The following is a 20,289-nucleotide window of genomic DNA, read 5'->3' on the forward strand; positions in this document are numbered from 1 at the left end:
GAATACACATTGGCCAAATACAATGTTTATTTGTAATACAGGTTTCGGGATGGTAAATGTCCTGTATTAGGAATACACCTGGCCAAATAGAATGTTTATTTGTAATACAGGTGTTCGATTCCCGACATGGAAACAATGTGTGAAGCCCAATTCTGGTGTCCCCCGCCCAGATATTGCTGGAATACTGCTAAAGGTGGCGTACAACTATACTCACTCACTCACTACTAGCAACGTATAGTTATGCCCGAGATTTTATGCAAAACGTATTTGTGAACATGTGAACACTGCCAAATACGAACTGACAAGGTAGCAATGAGATAACGTGACTTAGGTTTAGGGAACCAGGGAGAATACATAATTATATTTGGGTAACAAAATGTATCGATTCGAGTAAAAAATGGCAGCAATAACAGCTTCAGTAGTGCCGTTCACCAAAGATTGTAAGTTTATTTATTGTTTAACACCACACTCAGCAATATTCCAGTTATATGACAGCGGTCTGTAAATAATTGAGTCTGGACCAGGCAATCCAATGATTGACATCATGCGCATCGATCCACCGAATTGGTATAAATGACATCCATCAACCAAGTCCGCGAGCCTGACCACCCAATCCCGTTAGTAGCTTCTTACGACAAGCATAGTCGCCTTTTATGGCAAGTGTTATAAGGTTAAAAATGCATCTCAAAAACATTAGAAAATGGTCACAAATAAAACCGTTATAGCTGCAATGAGGAGTTGCATTAGATATAGTTTGTGACAGAGAACTTTTAGTTCGAAAGTAATCAATAGATAAAAGACATTTCCATTTATCACAAGTCTATTCTGACATTTCATATTTATCATTGGATTGGTTCCAGGTTATCGTCCATTAGTTAATGAAACAAGCAGAGAATTTTAAGATATAATTCATTTGGAGCATCCGGGCGAGTCACAAAATCAATATAGAGATTAGCAATCTGGCACGTAGGCTTCTGTATTTTTCCGATTACGACACACATGAGTTCATGGTCAGATCTAATTTTTAACGAATGAAAATTAGGTATTGTGACATGTGACAAAAACAGGCCAGGCCCGAACATTATAAAATGATACCTTCAACATTAGGAGAGGAGAGCGCGCTTTGCAATCGATTGAATCTTTCTAAGTTTTCCCCAATTAGTGACGAGTCTGGCCGGTCTGATCCTGTCCTGTATTGATAGATGGGCTGAGAGTAAGTAAAACTATGTGAGTATAAAGCTGGTGTTGCGTTTCTTTATCATGCGAGTATGAAAGCTGATAGAGACAACTTGGAGTAAGCGTCGTTAAACCAATCACTCCTTGACGGAGCCGAGCCGCTGCGGACAAGGGGAGTTGCAAAGTCATGGCGTAATTGACCATGATGACCAGGAACGGCAATACATTTAGTAACTGTAGTAGGGTCGCACTTGACGCCCGAAAGCAGTTACGACACAAGCATGGGTTGCTGAAGACCTCTTCTAACCCGGATCTTCACGGGTCCGTTCACTCAAAAAAAACATTTAAATATTTTTCTTTTTAAAAGAAATTAAATGAGTAAAACTTCGTTTTCTGTTAACGGAACTTAATAGTTAAAATTGTGGTTGGAGGGCTGCAAAAACAATAAGAATGCATTTTACAGAAATTTCCCGTGAACACCTGTTCATAAATAATGATATCAAAACACAGGTATATGCACCTGTCACCCTACCACTTTCACACCTGGGTGAGCATGACGATACCTGCTGTACGTATCAGGGGAAATACTAACTAAAGTCGTCCTATTGTCAGTTGAAGTGAATTTTAGAATCATAAACACGGTTCATAATTAGAAATACCGAACTATTTAAGCATTGAAATACACAAAATATAATAACATGTGGAAGTGTATTATGCACGTGGCACGTGGTCCTGTGTACAGCGCACAGATCATAAATGAGGTGAAGTTAAACAACGTCGGTCTTGGAGAGTAGTTGGATGGGTGACCACGTTAAGCAGCTTGACTCCTGAGAGTTTCTAGGGCTTCGGCCCTCCCCCACACTGAAGCACATGAACCACATGTGGTGTCTCCTTAGGCAAGTGACTTTGTTCGAAATGTGCCTCTGTTCACCCAGCAGTGAGTGGGTACCCGATAGGATGAGATGGCAATGTGGCTGTTAACCTTTAAGCGCCTCACAGGCAGCTTGGATTGTATGCTCCTCAGGGAGATGAGAATGAAAATCGGGTGCTCACTTGGTGAATGGAATCTGGCGCATTATTAATGCACTTATTCTTATTATTATTAATATTTTAATCATCATTATTATTATTTTATTATTATTATTATTATTATTATTATTATTAATCAAACATCACTAACGATACTGGAACCATTATCACTGAAACTACAATTTGTAAACACAGTTCATGTTTGTGAGATTAACCCCAGCAAAAATATTTCCATATTTACCTCAATTTCCAAGAATATAATCACCTCACCCACACAACCCACCCAGGCCAATTGTAGTTGGCTCCTTGAACGGTATATGACATTTACATGAACTCGGCTGGTGTACTCACGTGATGTGTAGCACGTTTATCAGTGCCATATCAGCTCTGTGTATAGTGTTCTGCAGGCTAACAGGCTGACTGGCCTTCACGCCACAGGTCAACAACGCGCTGTCAACACTATGGCGGAAGGTACGTACTTGTTAAATTGACTTCAAATCATTGTTCATGTTATAGCCATTTTAGACATATTAATTTCCGACAAGTGCATTTCTTAACAAATGCGGCATTTAGAGTTAAGGGCTTTGCTAGAGAATGTTCATTCTATGACGATTGTAGAGAATAACTGACATCGTTATGTGAGGCGAAAATGGGTTCAAGGTTATTGCACTTGTACCATGTACTTATGTTCGGTCTGCATGCATATGGGTTGTATGGATCGGGGTAGTATGGATAGGGATAGGGATAGGGGGGTTGTGTGGATAGGGGTTGTGTGGATAGGGGTTGTATGGATAGGGATAGGGGGGTTGTGTAGATAGGGGTTGTGTGGATAGGGGTTGTATGGATAGGGATATGGATAGGGGGTTGTGTGGATAGGGGTTGTATGGATCGGGGTAGTATGGGTAGGGATATGGATAGGGGGTTGTGTGGATAGGGGTTGTAGGGATAGGGGTTGTAGGGATAGGGATAGGGGGTTGTGTGGATAGGGGTTGTATGGATCGGGGTAGTATGGATAGGGGGTTGTGTGGATAGGGGTTGTGTGGATAGGGGTTGTGTGGATAGGGATAGGGATAGGGGGTTGTGTGGATAGGGGTTGTATACATCGGAGTAGTATGGATAGAGATATGGATAGGGGGGTTGTATGGATAGGGGTTGTGTGGATAGGGGTTGTATGGATAGGGATATGCATAGGGGGTTGTGTGGATAGGGGTTGTATGGATCGGGGTATTATGGATAGGGGATTGTGGGGATAGGGGTTGTGGGGATAGGGGTTGTATGGATAGGGATAGGGGGTTGTGTGGATAGGGGTTGTATGGATCGGGGTAGTATGGATATGGATAGGGGGTTGTGTGGATAGGGGTTGTGTGGATAGGGGTTGTATGGATAGGGATATGGATAGGGGGTTGTGTGGATAGGGGTTGTATAGATCGGGGTAGTATGGATAGGGATATGGATAGGGGGTTGTATGGATAGGGGTTGTATGGATAGGGATATGGATAGGGGGTTGTGTGGATAGGGGTTGTATGGATAGGGGTTGTTTAGATCTGGGTTGTATTGATCAAAATGTATACTTGACATTAGTAAGTAGGAGAACAGAAGAATGACAAATCATAAAAAAATATTGAAAGGAGGGAGGGTACTATGCTTGTCGTAACAGGCGACTATGCTTGTCGTAACAGGCGACTATGCTTGTCGTAAAATGCGACTATGCTTGTCGTAAAAGGCGACTATGCTTGTCGTAAAAGGCGACTATGCTTGTCGTAACAGGCGACTATGCTTGTCGTAACAGGCGACTATGCTTGTCGTAACAGGCGACTATGCGTGTCGTAACAGACGACTATGCTTGGCGTAAAAAGCGACTATGCTTGTCGTAACAGGCGACTATGCTTGTCGTAAAAGGCGACTATGCTTGTCGTAAAAGGCGACTATGCTTGTCGTAACAGGCTACTATGCTTGTCGTAACAGGCGACTATGCTTGTCGTAACAGGCGACTATGCTTGTCGTAACAGGCGACTATGCTTGTCGTAACAGGCGACTAACGGGATCGGGTGGTCAGGCTCGCTGACTTGGTTGATGCATGTCATCGTATCCCAATTGCGTGGATCGATGCTCATGATGTCAATCCCTGGATTGTCTGGTCCAGACTCGATTATTTACAGACCGCCGTCATATAACTGGAATATTACTGAGTGCGGCGTTAAACAATATATAAACAAACAAACGAACAAACAAACAAAATCTTGGGTGAACGGCACTACTGAAGCTATCATTGCTGCCATGCAAATTTTTACTCGAATGCTGAGTGTGGCGTTAAACAACAAACAAATGAATCATTTATGCTGAAATAAACCTAAAATTCAGAGTATGTAATTCTGGAAATAAAGTTCCATGCAATATACCATGATTATCAGGAATACCTAGCAGATACATGTTTAATACAGAAATATATGAATATACTGTGATCATGCAATACTATGGAATATAAAGTGATATGAATTATTCCATATGATACATGCTTGATAAATCTGATGCAATGGCGCAAGGAGTTGGGGATGAGGGTATTAAATATGAAACATCTCAGTCAATAGAAATAATTATGTATACACGTTATGTCCCATACCAGGTCTATACCAGTCCCCGGCTGTGGCGTATCCGTCACTGGCCGAGCTGACCCGACTGTCAGAGGAGATGAGACTGCAATGCACCGATGACGATCTTCAGGTTGTAGAAGGTAGGTGCATTCAGACGCGGGATAAGGGGACGGCCAACATTGAACCGCTACTGATGTTATTATCATAATAAATTTATGGTAAACACAGGATGTATGTAGGGCAAGTGCTTTCTCTCTTGTGTAGAAGGACGACCTCAATAGGAGATCTCATCCGTATCATAATAACACTGTAGTCAGCATGGGATAGGTACAGTGTGGTGTTATCTGCACCAGTACCGGTACCATTAACACGATAAAGGTATAGGGCGGTAGTATCAGTATCATAATAACACTGTAGTCAGCATGGGATAGGTACAATGTGGTGTTATCTGCACCAGTACCGGTACCATTAACACGATAAAGGTATAGGGCGGTAGTATCAGTATCATAATAACACTGTAGTCAGCATGGGATAGGTACAATGTGGTGTTATTTGCACCAATACCGGTACCATTAACACGAGAAAGGTATAGGGCGGTAGTATCAGTATCATAATAAAGTTAGGTGTTATCAGTATCGTAATATAGTTATAGCCATCATAGGATGGGTACAGTGGAGTGATTTCAGTATCGTAATAACGGTTGGTCATTTGTGCAGTGAGATGCTATCAGTATCGTAATAACGGTAGGTCATTTGAACAGTGAGATGTTATCAGTATCGTAATAACGGTTGTTCATTTGTACAGTGAGATGCTATCAGTATCGTAATAACGGTAGGTCATTGGTACAGTGAGATGCTATCAGTATCGTAATAACGGTAGGTCATTGGTACAGTGAGATGTTATCAGTATCGTAATAGCGGTATGTCATTGGTACAGTGAGATGTTATCAGTATCGTAATATCGGTAGGTCATTGGTACAGTGAGATGTTATCAGTATCATAATCACAGTAGGTCATTGGTACAGTGAGATGTTATCAGTATCGTAATAACGGTATGTCATTGGTACAGTGAGATGTTATCAGTATCGTAATAACGGTAGGTCATTGGTACAGTGAGATGTTATCAGTATCGTAATAACGGTAGGTCATTGGTACAGTGAAATGTTATCAGTATCGTAATAACGGTAGGTCATTGGTACAGTGAAATGTTATCAGTATCGTAATAACGGTAGGTCATTGGTACAGTGAGATGTTATCGGTATCGTAATAACAGTAGGTCATCGGTACAGTGAGATGTTATCAGTATCGTAATCGTGGTGTTGTGAGCAATAAATGATACGACGTGTTCTTTCTTTTTGACTCGGATATATTTCAACTATCAGCAGTTTACATTGACACGAAATGTCAATCTAAACCTGTGACATGGTAAATATACCACCTATACCACCTCCGTGACTAATCTAACTATATATACAACGTACCGTCCACTCTTCAGTCAGAGTCACGTACTGCTGATCCTGTGCGTGTGTTTGTGTGGCTGCTTGCACTAGTCCTGATACTGAGAAGCCATGCCACAATACACCATGGATACCCTACATAATGCTGACTCAGAGCCGATCAGTCCTCGTTTTAACCCCTCAATGCTGAGCGCCAAGTCGGGTAACAACAAATCATCTTTTAACGTCATTTGGTATGACTTGTCCATGGGGGTCAAACGGCCTTCACATCCAGTCACTCCATGTATAGTTCAAATTAATTTCCTGAATCTGTAGAACTGACAGCAATTTTATACAGCAGCTCCAGCATTTAGTGTTTACAGTGGAGCAAGCCCATTCTCCGAAGATTCGAAGAGCGTCATACGACTCTTGCTCAAACGTCGTCTTAATCTGTTGAGACCGATGGCAGTCTTGAAAATTCTTTTTATTTCAATAAATAAAAGCGATAAAACCCATCCCATTTTCATAAGAAATCTCTGCTCAAAGCAGAGCCATTGTAACGGATTCCTACCATATCAAGAGCATGTGTTTGTGAATCACTATCAAATAGTAATGACACGATATGTTTGCTAAAAGGTGAACGTATCCTGCCCCACCGGTGGCACACGTCACAAACACATGCAACGGCAAGTCATTTGTTCACCTGCAAAACTCGGGAACAGATGGTACAAGACAAAACAAGGAATTGCATCGGACATCATTCTTGTCACTGATGCGTCAAATTTGGAAATGTCATCCACGTGTCGTTAAAGCGTTCGCTTGTCACGCCGAAGACCCGGGTTCGATTCCCGGCATGGGTACAATGTGTGAAGCCAATTTCTGGTGTCTCCCGCCGTGATATTGCTGGAATATTGCTAAAAGCAGCGTAAAACCAAACTCACTCACTCACTCATCTACGTGTCTTCCATGAAACTTTTTGAAAGCTTTGAATGAGTCCTTGAATGTAATCTTGATCAAACAACTTCTAAGCAAGGGTGGTGTGACGCTCCCATACACGTGTAGACACTATTGTAGGTTGGAGCTACAGGAATATTGCTCGACATAAAGGGAAAGCTGACTATCAGAAAGTTGAAGTCACCCCTCTTGTCATACAGGCTTGTGGAAAGTGTTTTGTAGAGCTACAGGAATATTGCTCGACATAAAGGGAAAGCTGACTATCAGAAAGTTGAAGTCACCCCAAGTGTCATACAGGCTTTTGGAAAGTGTTTTGTAGAGCTACAGGAATATTGCTCGACATACAGGGAAAGCTGACTATCAGAAAGTTGAAGTCACCCCTCTTGTCATACAGGCTTGTGGAAAGTGTTTTGTAGAGCTACAGGAATATTGCTCGACATAAAGGGAAAGCTGACTATCAGAAAGTTGAAGTCACCCCAAGTGTCATACAGGCTTTTGGAAAGTGTTTTGTAGAGCTACAGGAATATTGCTCGATATAAAGGGAAAGCTGACTATCAGAAAGATGAAGTCACCCCTCTTGTCATACAGGCTTGTGGAAAGTGTTTTGTAGAGCTACAGGAATATTGCTCGACATACAGGGAAAGCTGACTATCAGAAAGTTGAAGTCACCCCAAGTGTCATACAGGCTTGCGGAAAGTGTATTGTCACTCTGAATTTTTATGCATAGATCTAAATATGAAACAGATCTCACTGGTCTCCTTTATTTCTAGTTCAGGTATGTTAATCGGTGGAAGGGAATTGGCTATTAGATGGTTATTGACCGATATCAGATCATCGATATACGTTATCCTTATTTGCCAAAACACTGCGTTTACATTAGATTCCACGGACTTAACCAAGTAATGGAACACTTCGATTGATTGACATGGATGTTGATTTGACGAAATGACAATGTTTCCATAACAACGCATTACTGTAAATTCGTTTCACTGAAAAAGCATAACATGTTCACCTTCCCGTATTTCATAGAAAAACGTTGATAGATTAGTGAGTGTGTGAGTGAGTATGGTTTTACGCCGCTTTTAGCAATATTATATCATGGCGGGGGACACCAGAAATTGGCTTCACACATTGTACCCATGTAATGGTTAGACACTACAGTAATAAAATTGTCTTCATGAAGTTAACATTCTCAAATTGCATTTACAGCGGAGTTTAAAAACACCGCACGTCCACTCCTGCGAGTCTCACAGCTTCCGCAACCATCACTTCCGGTCAATTATCCTCGAACCCCGGGATACAGACCTGTACAGGAGAAAAATCCACACAATGCCTGGTAATAAACATGTTTATGTTGGGAGTACATTGTTTGTCAGGAGTGTCATTGTTTGCCATGCATGACGCACATGTACGTACCAATGCAGGAACTGTACCCACGAACATCGATACCTGTCTCAAATAGACCATGTGATCACAACAGAGGGTATTTCTGAATTCTCAGGTACTGGCGTTGTAACATCAAAGGCGCCGACACGGGGAAACTGGCAGGTAAAACATTCGCCATCAAGGACAACATAGCCGTGGCCGGGGTTCCGATGATGAACGGAAGTAAAATCCTGGAGGGATACACTCCCGAGTTCGACGCTACTGTAGTCACGAGAATCCTGGATGCCGGTAATTAAGAGCGTTTCCATTCCGAACTTAAGGTATCAAATATATTTTGATTCCAATTCTATGATGATTTATCCACAAGCCTCTCAGCCATGCTCTCGATGTTTTTAGGATCTGCATCCATGGGAAATCGAGACAGTCGAAACTTTATGTTTGTTTGTTTGTTGTTTAACGCCGCATTCAACAATATTCCTGCTATATGACGGCGGTCTGTAAATAATCGAGTCTGGGCCAGACTGTCCAGTGATTGACATCATGAGCATCGATCCACGCAATTGGGATACGATGACATGCATCAACCAAGTCATCAAGCCTGACCACCTGATCCCGTTATTCGCATCTTACAACAAGCATAGTCGCCTTTTACGGCAAGCATGGGTTGATGAAGAGCTACTCTACCCCGGATCTTCACGGGTCCGAAACTTTATGTATTGTTTCCACTCAGATGTATTGTCTTAAAGAAGCAGTTCAATCACATCCGTTCTGTGTCATCGGATTCTATTTCCATCAGGTGGCAGAATCGTGGGCAAATCCAACTGTGAACACCTCTGTATGAGTGGGTTTAGTTTCACCTGTGACGCCGGGCCTGTGAGGAACCCACATGACGAGACGAGAAACACAGGGGGATCCAGCTCTGGCAGCGGGGCTCTGGTATGTTGGTTGGTTGTTGGTTTGTTTGTTGTTTAACGCCGCACTCAGCAATATTCCAGCTATATGACGGCGGTCTGTAAATAATCGAGTCTGGACCAGACAATCCAGTGATTAATATCATGAGCATCAACCCACGCAATTGGGATTGATGACATGCATCAACCAAGTCAGCGAGTCTGACCACCCGATCCTGTTAGTCGCCTTTTACGACAAGCATAGTCGCCTTTTACGGCAAGCATGGGTTGCTGAAGACCTATTCTACACCGGAATCTTCACGGGTGTCGAATGAGTGAATGATTGGGCCAGCTTTCTGCCTTGACAGTTCCAATACTGTTTCAAAATGTTTAATGATAAACATGTGGAGGACATTACCAAATTTAACGCATCAGGGACAAAATTAAATGAAGTCCGATGTAATTCCCTTTTCGATCATAGGATTCATGGTTTGTTTTAATTGAATTGCCTTTGCATGGGTTTCTGATGGGTGACTCCTGTGGGGCAGGATACGCGAAAAAGGAAAGGAGCTTGTGTGTGTGGGGGGGGGGGGGGGGGTGGGGGGGGGGGTCACTTGGGCACGCCAGAAACCTATCATTGTGTGTTCGACCATACCCGTGCTCGTGGGTTTCACCGAAGTGGTAAACGTCTGAGACCTGCATCACTTCGGGCTTTCCTTGCACATGAAGCTGACACGCCGTGATATAACTGGAATACTGTTAAAAGCGGCGTTAAACTCAACTCACTCACTAGTAGTGACAGGGAATGCTCAAAATACTATCAGCTATCAAATCCCTCACGAAAGATTCGTATATGTTGCAGGTTGCATCAGGTGAGGTCGACATGGCGCTTGGGGGAGACCAGGGAGGGTCTATCCGAATCCCAGCCAGCTGGTGTGGCATTGTGGGACTGAAGCCGACATTTGGTTTGGTCCCCTATACCGGAGCTATGTCTTTGGAGACAACCCTGGATCACCTTGGACCCATGACGAAAACAGTCGCGGACTGCGCTGTGCTACTTGAGGTAGGTAAAGACTCAGTAACTGTGAAGGGGGTAAAACAAGGCGTCATTCCAAATATATGTATATCTACTAATATATTGATATATATTCATATTTAGTGTGGGGCGCTCGGGTAGCCTTGTGATTAAAGCGAGGACCCGGGTTCGATTCCCGACATGGGTACAATGTGTGAAGCCCATTTCTGGTGTCCCCCTCCGTGATATTGCTGGAATATTGCTAAAAGCGGCGTAAAACCAAACTCACTCACTCGTATTTAATATAAATGTAATATTGTGAATGTTATTGAAATGATGTAAGTGTTCAGCCTTAACTATTTACCTTCCAATGTTGGCAATGTATTGATCCAGCATTTTGACTGATATTGATCCAGCATTTTGACTGATATTGATCCAGCATTTTGACTGATAATGATCCAGCATTTTGACTGATATTGATCCAGCATTTTGACTGATATTGATCCAGCATTTTGACTTATATTGATCCAGCATTTTGACTGATATTGATCCAACATTTTGACTGCTATTGATCCAACATTTTGACTGATATTGATCCAACATTTTGACTGATATTGATCCAACATTTTGACTGATATTGATCCAACATTTTGACTGATATTGATCCAACATTTTGACTTATATCGATCCAACATTTTGACTTATATTGATCCAACATTTTGACTTATATTGATCCAACATTTTGACTGATATTGATCCAACATTTTGACTTATATTGATCCAACATTTTGACTATGGTTTATTTTCTTTGATGAAGCTCCACCAATGTAACCATGAATACAAAGTCACGCCATCTTGGCCTTTCTTCGGGCATTTCTGGATCAGGCAAACTGGACAAGTGTTCAAATAGATGGCAATGACTGATCTGTATCTTATTAAAGGACTAATTTTCGTATTATTAGTCAAATCGCTTCTGCCCTTTTTACAACAAACGCCATCAAACGAGGGGATGAACGCTATTTTGAACGTAATTACAAAACAAGACAGTACACAATCGAAATATACATCCTGCGTTGATACGAATAGAGGAGAACTCTGGAGGCACTGAGATTGTCCAACAACCATTGCATCGATAAACACTAGCAGCACCAGCAACACTTTGAGGAGTAGGGCTAACGCCTTCAAAACTAAAAACTGTCGAGAATTGTACTTTCAGGTACTCGCAGGTTACGACGAAGGCAGAGATCCCAGACAGTATGCAAAAACTGTGGTGCCTGAGTACTCAAAACTGGTGAGTAGCATGTGGCGTTACTAAATTAACCGAACCTTTTGAGTGAGTGACTCAATATTGTAAGGCCAGCAGTGCTGTGCAGAATTTGCGTCCCTTGGGCACGCCAGAAACCTATGATTGTGGGTTCGAATCCCGGTTCGCCCCGATTATGTTTCTATGTTTGTCAGCAGCATACCCGTGCTCGTGGGTTTCACCGAAGTGGTAAACGTCTGAGACCTGCATCACTTCGGGCTTTCCTCCCACATTAAGCTGACACGCCGCGATATAACTGGAATACTGTTAAAAGCTGCGTTAAACCAAACTCACTCACTCACTAACTCCATACCTTGAATTTCTGTTTCGTCTAATCAATCAACACAAAAAGAATATGAAAGGACGGGTACAGCATAAGTATTTGTGGCTTTAACTCTATTGCGAGTGTTCAACTCAGAACTCAAGTCCACATTTGTACTCTGCCCGCAGTTGTTTGGTTTTGGTTTAAGTACGTGTAATTGAGTCTGGACCAGCCATACCAAAGAATGGAAGCAAATATGTCATAGGGCATGGTGACAAGCAATGAGACAAGTCGCAGAGCCTGACAACCCTATGCAGAACATGTTTATGGTCATTATGTTCCACGGATGATGTATAATACCAGAAATCTGTACATAATCACTAGCATAAAACATGTTTCTCGGCCACATTTCTTTAAATTTCAAAAGTGATTAGAGGAGGATCACTTTTTATTTTGAGTATTGAACTTCGCTGTTAAATAAAATGTCAGTTGTCAAGCATGGAGAGAATCTGCTTCATATGACGCTGGAAACTTTTTTGAAACTAAAAGTGGCAACATATATTACTGGTGAGGTGAGGTGAAATGGGGTTTAATGTCGCGTCCAAGATTGTTGCACTTATATAGCGACGTGCATGCACGTGTGTGTGTGGCAGCTGTACTAGTCCGGACTGATGCCGATTTATAGTGCTAGCCCACTGAGATACCATGCCGCAGTTTAACATGAATACCCCGATCAGACACAGTATACTGACTCCGAGCCGACCAGTCCTTGTTTAAGCCCCTTAATGCCGAGCGCCAGGCAGGGTAACAACAAGTACCATCTTTAAACATCTTTTGGTATGACGCGGCCGGGCATCGAACACCGGACCTTCCGCTCCCCGGGCGGACGCTCTACCACAAGACCACGGAGGCGGTCGCCAACATATAACTGACCCGCAGGACTTGAACTTAAGCGACAAAGCCATTTCCATAACCATAAGAAACCTTTGCTAAAGGCCGAGACATTTGTACGTACGACATAAGCATGTGTTTATAAATCACAATCAACTAGCCATGATACCAGGTGTTCGCGACAGGGGTATCCTGCTCTACCGGTAGCCCTACAAACACTTGCGAAGGCAAGTCAAATGTTCACCTGAAAAAACACGCGAATATATAGTATATGTGAAAATGGAAATCGCATTGGACATCACGATCTGATGCCGGAGAATTATTACCATTTTTTAGCAAAACATACCTTGATGTTATTAAATAACGAGTCTTATGAACTTGCCATATTCAGATTGATGCTGGCATCTCCGGCAAGAAGATCGGTGTGTTGAAGCAAGGGTTTGACGTGTGTACGGAGCCTGACGTGGTGGAGATAGTGAGGAGAGAAGTGGATAGACTGAAGGAAGCAGGGGCGGAGGTGGAGGAAGTATCACTGCCCATACATCTGGATGGTAGGGTAACCATTTAGTTGGGCGGTTAAGGCAAAAATTGTGCACTTTGGGTTAAAAGCACCAAACTTGGCACACTTATACATTGAACCATTCCGAACATTTCTGGATATGGATCCACCTCAGCAGCGCCCCCTGGTGGCTGAAAATCCAAGATGGCCACCAACTCAGTGATCGAGATACATTTATAACCTTTTAATACGAAGGTCGTAATGAAGCCGATATCACTGAAACACTTTTGTATGTCTGTTTTAATCTATATAACGGCCATTAATGTACTTGAGTCTGGACCCAACAAACCAATGGTTGATAGTATGAGCAATGTTCCATGCCGTATGGGTACGATGACACGCATTACCCAAATTATTGGCTTCCTATCACAAAGAAGGACAAGAGTGTTGGATGCGTGTTCTAGGCCGATCCCCACGGCTAGCTGATGCACGCTACATGCTCATGAATATCTACATAACATGATATGGCGCATCTCATCATGGTGACGATTTGACTTGATAAATGGTGACTACAATAACGTGGTGTGATCAACACGATATTTCACATGTTTGTTTCACGCTTAACGCCGCACTCAACAATGTTCCAGCTATATGACGGCGGTCTGTAAATAATCGAGTCTGGACCAGACAATCCAGTGATTGACACCATGAGCATCGATCTACGCAATTGGGATACGACGATATGCATCAACCAAGTCAGCGAGTCTGACCACCCGATCACATTTGTCGCCTCTCACGACAAGCACAGTCGCCTTTTACGACAAGCATGGGTTGGTGAAGACCTATTCTCTACCCGGATCTTCACGGGTCTATTTCACTCGAGTTCTGTTACGATCGCACATGGACAGTAAATGCAAAAGGATCAATAATGAAGAAATCAACAATTGTTTCGAGTACACTTCAGTTCATTGCCCCTGTTTTGCAACTCCAACATCAGAACTGCTACAAGATTATGTTACAAATTAACATTAGTGAGAATGTTTTTACGCCGCTTTTAGCAATATTCCAGTAATATCACGGCACCGGGGACACCGGAAAATGGGCTTCAAACATTGTACCCATGTGAGGTATCGAACCCGGGTCTTCGACGTTACGAGCCAACGCGTTCACCACAAGGCTACCCTACGCCCCTAAATTAACATTAATATACAGGTTAACATTAATATACAGATTATAACATACAGGTTATAATGTCGCTTATTCGTATTACCAGCCCGTGGGTATTCAGGGTAAGAATATAGGTCCCCAGCAACCCATGCCTGTGACGATGCGACTAAAAGATCAGCCGGAGAGGGTCGGTGACTTGGTAGATAGCATATCGTCGTATTCCAATTGCATGGTTCAAAGCTCATGACGTCAAACAGAAGACTAAAAAGAGAAGCTTATTGGTATTATAAAGCGCCAGTTTAGAAAACCAAATTTGTCACAGGCAAGCCTGATGAATTGTCACCTCGTGGTCAATGCGTGGACTCATTGCGGCGAATACCTGGTTCAAATTTCTCCAATTGGTACAACAGGTGCAAACTTGGTGCCGTTTTGGGCTGGGCTGTTCTGACCATATTCGTCAAGCAATACATACAGTCATCATAACTCCTCCTTATTGCTTATATTACGCGCACACTTACTTGTTAGAGTTAATTTCTTTTTGCAGGCCCAGCAATCTGGACTCCAGTATGTATGCAGGGAACTTACAAGTGTTTAATCCAGGGGAATGGTAAGAAAGTGCCTACGACTCTTTTCATTCTTGAACTACGTGTACATGTTCATTCTCACACACACACACACACACACACACACACACACACACACACACACACACACACGCACGCACGCACGCACGCACGCACACGCACGCACGCACACACACACACACATGCACGCACGCACGCTCGCACGTCGCCATATACATTTAAGTGCAATAATCTGGTATGCGACGTTAGACCAATATTTTCGCAAGATCTCATACGCTACAGTCATTCCTAAGTTATTCTGCTGAGTTAAACGCAAATATTATATACATACCATACATTATCAGTATCAGTATCACTTACCAGTAATCAATATTAATCTACGTGCACTTTCCAAAAAGGTATTTCACATGGTAAATGAAATTATGTGAAACTTCCTGCGTCTATTTACTCTTCAGGCAATGGGCAGTTCTGGAAGGGTTACTATCCCGTGTCAATGCAAGAAGCGACCAGTCGGGGCCTCTATACCCGCCCGCAGGACCTGTCCAAGGAGCTGAAGAAGTTCTGTCTCAAGGCCGAGTACCTGGATCGACACTACCAGAACAAGTTCTATGCCATGGGACAAAACATGACCATGGTCCTCACCAAGGCTTATGACGAGGTTCTGGCACAATACGACGTTCTTGTCATGCCGACTTTGCCTCACAAGGCGCCCAAGTTACCCAAAACGGACGACGGTAAGATCCTGACAAATATATTTTCATAGCAAACGAATACAATGCTCAATAAAAAATAGGACGAGTCTCTTAGCACGTTGATGTTTCTGTTCCATAGGAGGTGACTTTTCAGGTTTAAAGAGTAGAATGTAGAATAACACTGGTACAGCAAGAACATTACAGAATACAATTTCTATATTGTTTATAACCTCGTTTCAGGGCTATCTCTTGTCCCTTTACCACCTCAGATTCTTCCAACTTCTAAATGCCTATCAAAGACTTGTACGGGAACATTGGTCCTTTGGTGCTTCTGTTTCTCCTTTGACCAGACTTCCACCGTGTTTAATAAGCCCCTATTATAGGCTTTTTTAAAGGCTTCTGACAGCTACAATGGTGGAGGGTTATATTATGGTTAATAATACACACCCTTGTCTGTCCTGATAAGAGGCTGTCTTTTCATACTGGTGACTACATATCCATGTTTTTTTCTTTTTCATGCTAGAACCTCAAAAGTTCATGCTCCCCAACACAGTCTCCTTCAATAGCACCGGGCATCCAGCTCTCTCCATCAACGCCGGATCCAGTGAAGGACTTCCAGTCGGGATGCAGATAGTTGGACGCCATTTTGACGAGACAACAATCCTACAAGTGGCGAGATCATACGAGAAAATAAGGGATGTGAATAAATAAAAAAAACATATTCGCGGTATTTGATGACATGAGGGAACTAGTGGTATACTAGTATTATCGAACTCTTTTCATAAACAGAAAATTATGAAGTTACATGTACCGCTTTCTTGTCTCTATTGGTAGTTCTTATGAGTTTCTCAGGCGGACATTATTTGATAGCGTTTTGTTTCTGAATTGCACTGGGGTCTTTGTTCTATGTGCGCTAAACATTAATATACCACACAACAAACGTTCCTCGTTTAGGTGTAATGCAATTGTATATTGTGCCGTTGATTTTACACAATGACATTTGCAAATGTGGTTGTTTAACGACATTAAAATTCTCACTGCTCTAGTTGTGCCAGACCTGCCCGTTTGTGTTGAACAGTCACTCTGTGTTGAACAGTACCTCTGGGTTGTACAGTCCCCTCTGGGTTGAACAGTCCCACTGTGTTGAACAGTACCTCTGGGTTGAACAGTCCCCTCTGTGTTGAACGGTCCCTCTGTGTTAAACGGTCCCTCACTGTTGAACAGTCCCTCTGTGTTGAACAGTCCCTCTGGGCTGAACAGTCCCCTCTGTGTTGAACGGTCCCCCTGTGTTGAACAGTTCCGTCCGTGTTGAACAGTCCCCTCTGTGTTGAACGGTCCCTCTGTGTTGAACAGTCCCTCTGTGTTGAACAGTCCCCTCTGTGTTGAACGGTCCCCCTGTGTTGAACAGTCCCGTCCGTGTTGAACAGTCCCCTCCCCCATGTTGAACAGGTCAGCTCTGAGTTGAACAGTCCCGACTGTGTTGAACCCTGTGTTTTAGCCCAGGCTGAGATCACTCCGGTGTGTTTTAGCCCAGGCTGAGATTACTCCAGTGTGTTTTAGCCCAGGCTGAGATCAGTCCAGTGTGTTTTAGCCTAGGCTGAGATCACTACGGTGTTTTTTTGCCTAGGCTGAGATCACTCCAGTGTGTTTTAGCCCAGGCTGAGATCACTCCGGTGTGTTTTAGCCCAGGCTGAGATTACTCTAGTGTATTTTAGCCTAGGCTGAGATCACTCCAGGGTAATTTAGCCTAGGCTGAGATCGCTCCAGGGTAATTTAGCCTAGGCTGAGATCACTCCAGTGTGTTTTAGCCTAGGCTGAGATCACTCCAGAGTAATTTAGCCTAGGCTGAGATCACTCCAGGGTAATTTAGCCTAGGCTGAGATCGCTCCAGTGTGTTTTAGCCTAGGCTGAGATAACTCCAGAGTCATTTAGCTTAGGCTGAGATCACTCCAGTGTGTTTTAGCCTAGGCTGGGATCACTCCAGGGTAATTTAGCCTAGGCTGAGATCGCTCCAGTGTGTTTTAGCCTAGGCTGAGATCGCTCCAGTGTGTTTTAGCCTAGGCTGAGATCACTCCAGTGTGTTTTAGCCTCGGCTGAGATCACTCCAGTGTGTTTTAGCCTAGGCTGAGATCGCTACAGTGTGTTTTAGCCTAGGCTGAGATCGCTACAGTGTGTTTTAGCCGAGGCTGAGATCACTCCAGTGTGTTTTAGCCTTGGCTCTGATCACTCCCCCTTGGTTCACAGTACTCCACTCTGGTAGGCCCAGTGACTTCCGGGCTCAAATCACTCCTCTGACTATTTCAAATGTCCTTGTTTGATTGTATATTCTGGTATGTTTGTATGTAAATTTATAAGTTGGTTGGAGGGCATGTCGCTTGAGTGGCCTTTTAGGCCCCATGTTGTTGCTTCGCTTTCTCAGACAGATGCAGCCTAAACCGCTTTGTAAATGTGGTCACAACTTCGAGGATCCGTATCACTAGATACTCAATAATGCCTAGTTTGACACGAGTGAGTAGAACTCTTGACCCCAGCAGCGATAATTCACCTGAGACAGTTTAGATAATGCGAGCAAAGACCCCTCGCATTTTTCGGATTTAATTCACGCTCGCATTAATTTCAAGATATACAGTATTTATTTGTCCACTCTTTTCAGACTTACGAAAAAACGAATCGTTTAATTTAAAACTGAAATATCTGATAAAATCTATTTGATAATGATTCATATGCACGTGATTATGAAACAGAATTTAGCAGAGATTTATGGAAAAAGGTTTTGCCATGTATCTTAAAGGATTGAATAATAAACTTGTTGAACAAATTACAATGTATGTTTTTTGGTGTTTTAATGCTTATAAATAATAATATTTATATTTTACTTCTACATGGAAATGATTTTATTATATATGGTATCTTTCCAAGCGCGTGTGTATGTGTTGGGTTGATTATAGTCGGAAAAAGTACATGTTCCCTTCCAAACAAACACAGTCAAACTTTCAAAAATGAAACGGCTACGTGTGCATTAATGGAATCCTAAATATGTCTACTTCGTGTGCAGCAAACTACCATGCCGCAGTTTAACATGAATACCCCACTCAGACACAGTATACTGACTCCGAGCCGACCAGTCCTTGTTTTAGCCCCTTAATGCCGAGCGCCAGACAGGGTAACAACAGGTACCATCTTTTAACGTCTTTTGGTATGACGCGGCCGGGGATCGAACCCCAGACCTTCCGCTCTCCGGGCGGACGCTCTACCACTAGACCACGGAGGCGGTTCCACAACAATGGTTGTTTGCGACATCAGTATTGGTTGATAACAACGTCTCGTGTTACATAATACTAAATATTATTCTCTCTCTCTCTCTCATATATATATATATATATATATATATATATATATATATATATATATATATATATATAATATGGGTAAAGATGACATAAGTCGGTCGTGACCGGTTCCCTCGGTGGAGCAGGACACGCTCACCTTTTCATGTCATCACTATCTGATATTGATTCATAAACACATGCTCGTGATATAATCGGAATCGTACAATCGACCCTGCTTTTAGCAGGAATTTCTGATGAATATGGAAAGGGTTTTATCGCTTTTATTTACATTTATGTAATGGGAAGATCGGACTGTGTTCGACAACAATATCCTCTGATTTCTAGTATTATGAAATCTAAATAAAATAATATATTCTCAAAAAGAAGGACCAGGAGAAATATAACTTATACATATTTTATATGGGTAAACACGGTTGTATAGACGCATCTTATTTTCAGACGATTGACATAATTGATTGATTGTTTGTTGTTTTACGCCACACTCAGCAGTATTCCAGCTATATGACGGCGGTCTGTAAATAATCGAGTCTGGACCAGTGATTAATATCATGAGCATCGATCCACGCAATTGGGATCGATGACATGCATCAACCAAGTCTGCGAGCCTTACCACCCGATCACGTTAGCCGCCTCTTACGACAAGCATAGTCTCCTTTTACGGCAAGCTTGGGTTGCTGAAGACCTATTCTACCCCGGAATCTTCACGGGGCCAGTGTTTGAATCAAGGTCAGTGGTCATCATAGCAGCTAACGGATGGAATCAGATTTAAACCGTCTTTTCATAATGGTCGTATGCGAGTTTTGTTTGTTTGTTGTTTAACGCCGCATTATTCCAGCTATATGACGGCGGTCTATAAATAATCGAGTCGACCTGACAATCCAGTGATTGAGATCATGAGCAACGATACATGCATTTGGGATACGATGACATGAATCAACCAAATCAGAGAGCCTGACCACCCGATCCCGTTAGTCGCTTTTTACTGCAACCATGATTTGCTGAAGACCTATTCTACCCCGGATCTTCACGGGCCTTATCTGGTGGTTACAATGGATATGAACCAAC

At 42.7% G+C, this 20,289-nt stretch overlaps 1 protein-coding gene across 1 annotated transcript; it reads left to right on the forward strand.

The window, feature by feature from the left end:
• Positions 1-2,625: 2,625 nt before the first annotated feature.
• On the forward strand, positions 2,626-18,680 carry LOC139445955 (amidase-like). The gene is made up of 11 exons (XM_071227201.1): positions 2,626-2,676; positions 4,829-4,936; positions 8,395-8,521; positions 8,687-8,859; positions 9,368-9,507; positions 10,324-10,524; positions 11,693-11,767; positions 13,324-13,483; positions 15,143-15,205; positions 15,638-15,916; positions 16,398-18,680. The coding sequence occupies exons 1-11, from the start codon at positions 2,667-2,669 to the stop codon at positions 16,583-16,585; spliced, it is 1,524 nt and encodes a 507-aa protein (XP_071083302.1). The 5' UTR covers positions 2,626-2,666; the 3' UTR covers positions 16,586-18,680.
• Positions 18,681-20,289: the final 1,609 nt, after the last annotated feature.

Source organism: Haliotis cracherodii, unplaced genomic scaffold (genome assembly GCF_022045235.1).
Source record: "Haliotis cracherodii isolate W230 unplaced genomic scaffold, xgHalCrac1.p SCAF_6, whole genome shotgun sequence".
Classification (NCBI taxonomy): Eukaryota; Metazoa; Mollusca; class Gastropoda; order Lepetellida; family Haliotidae; genus Haliotis; species Haliotis cracherodii.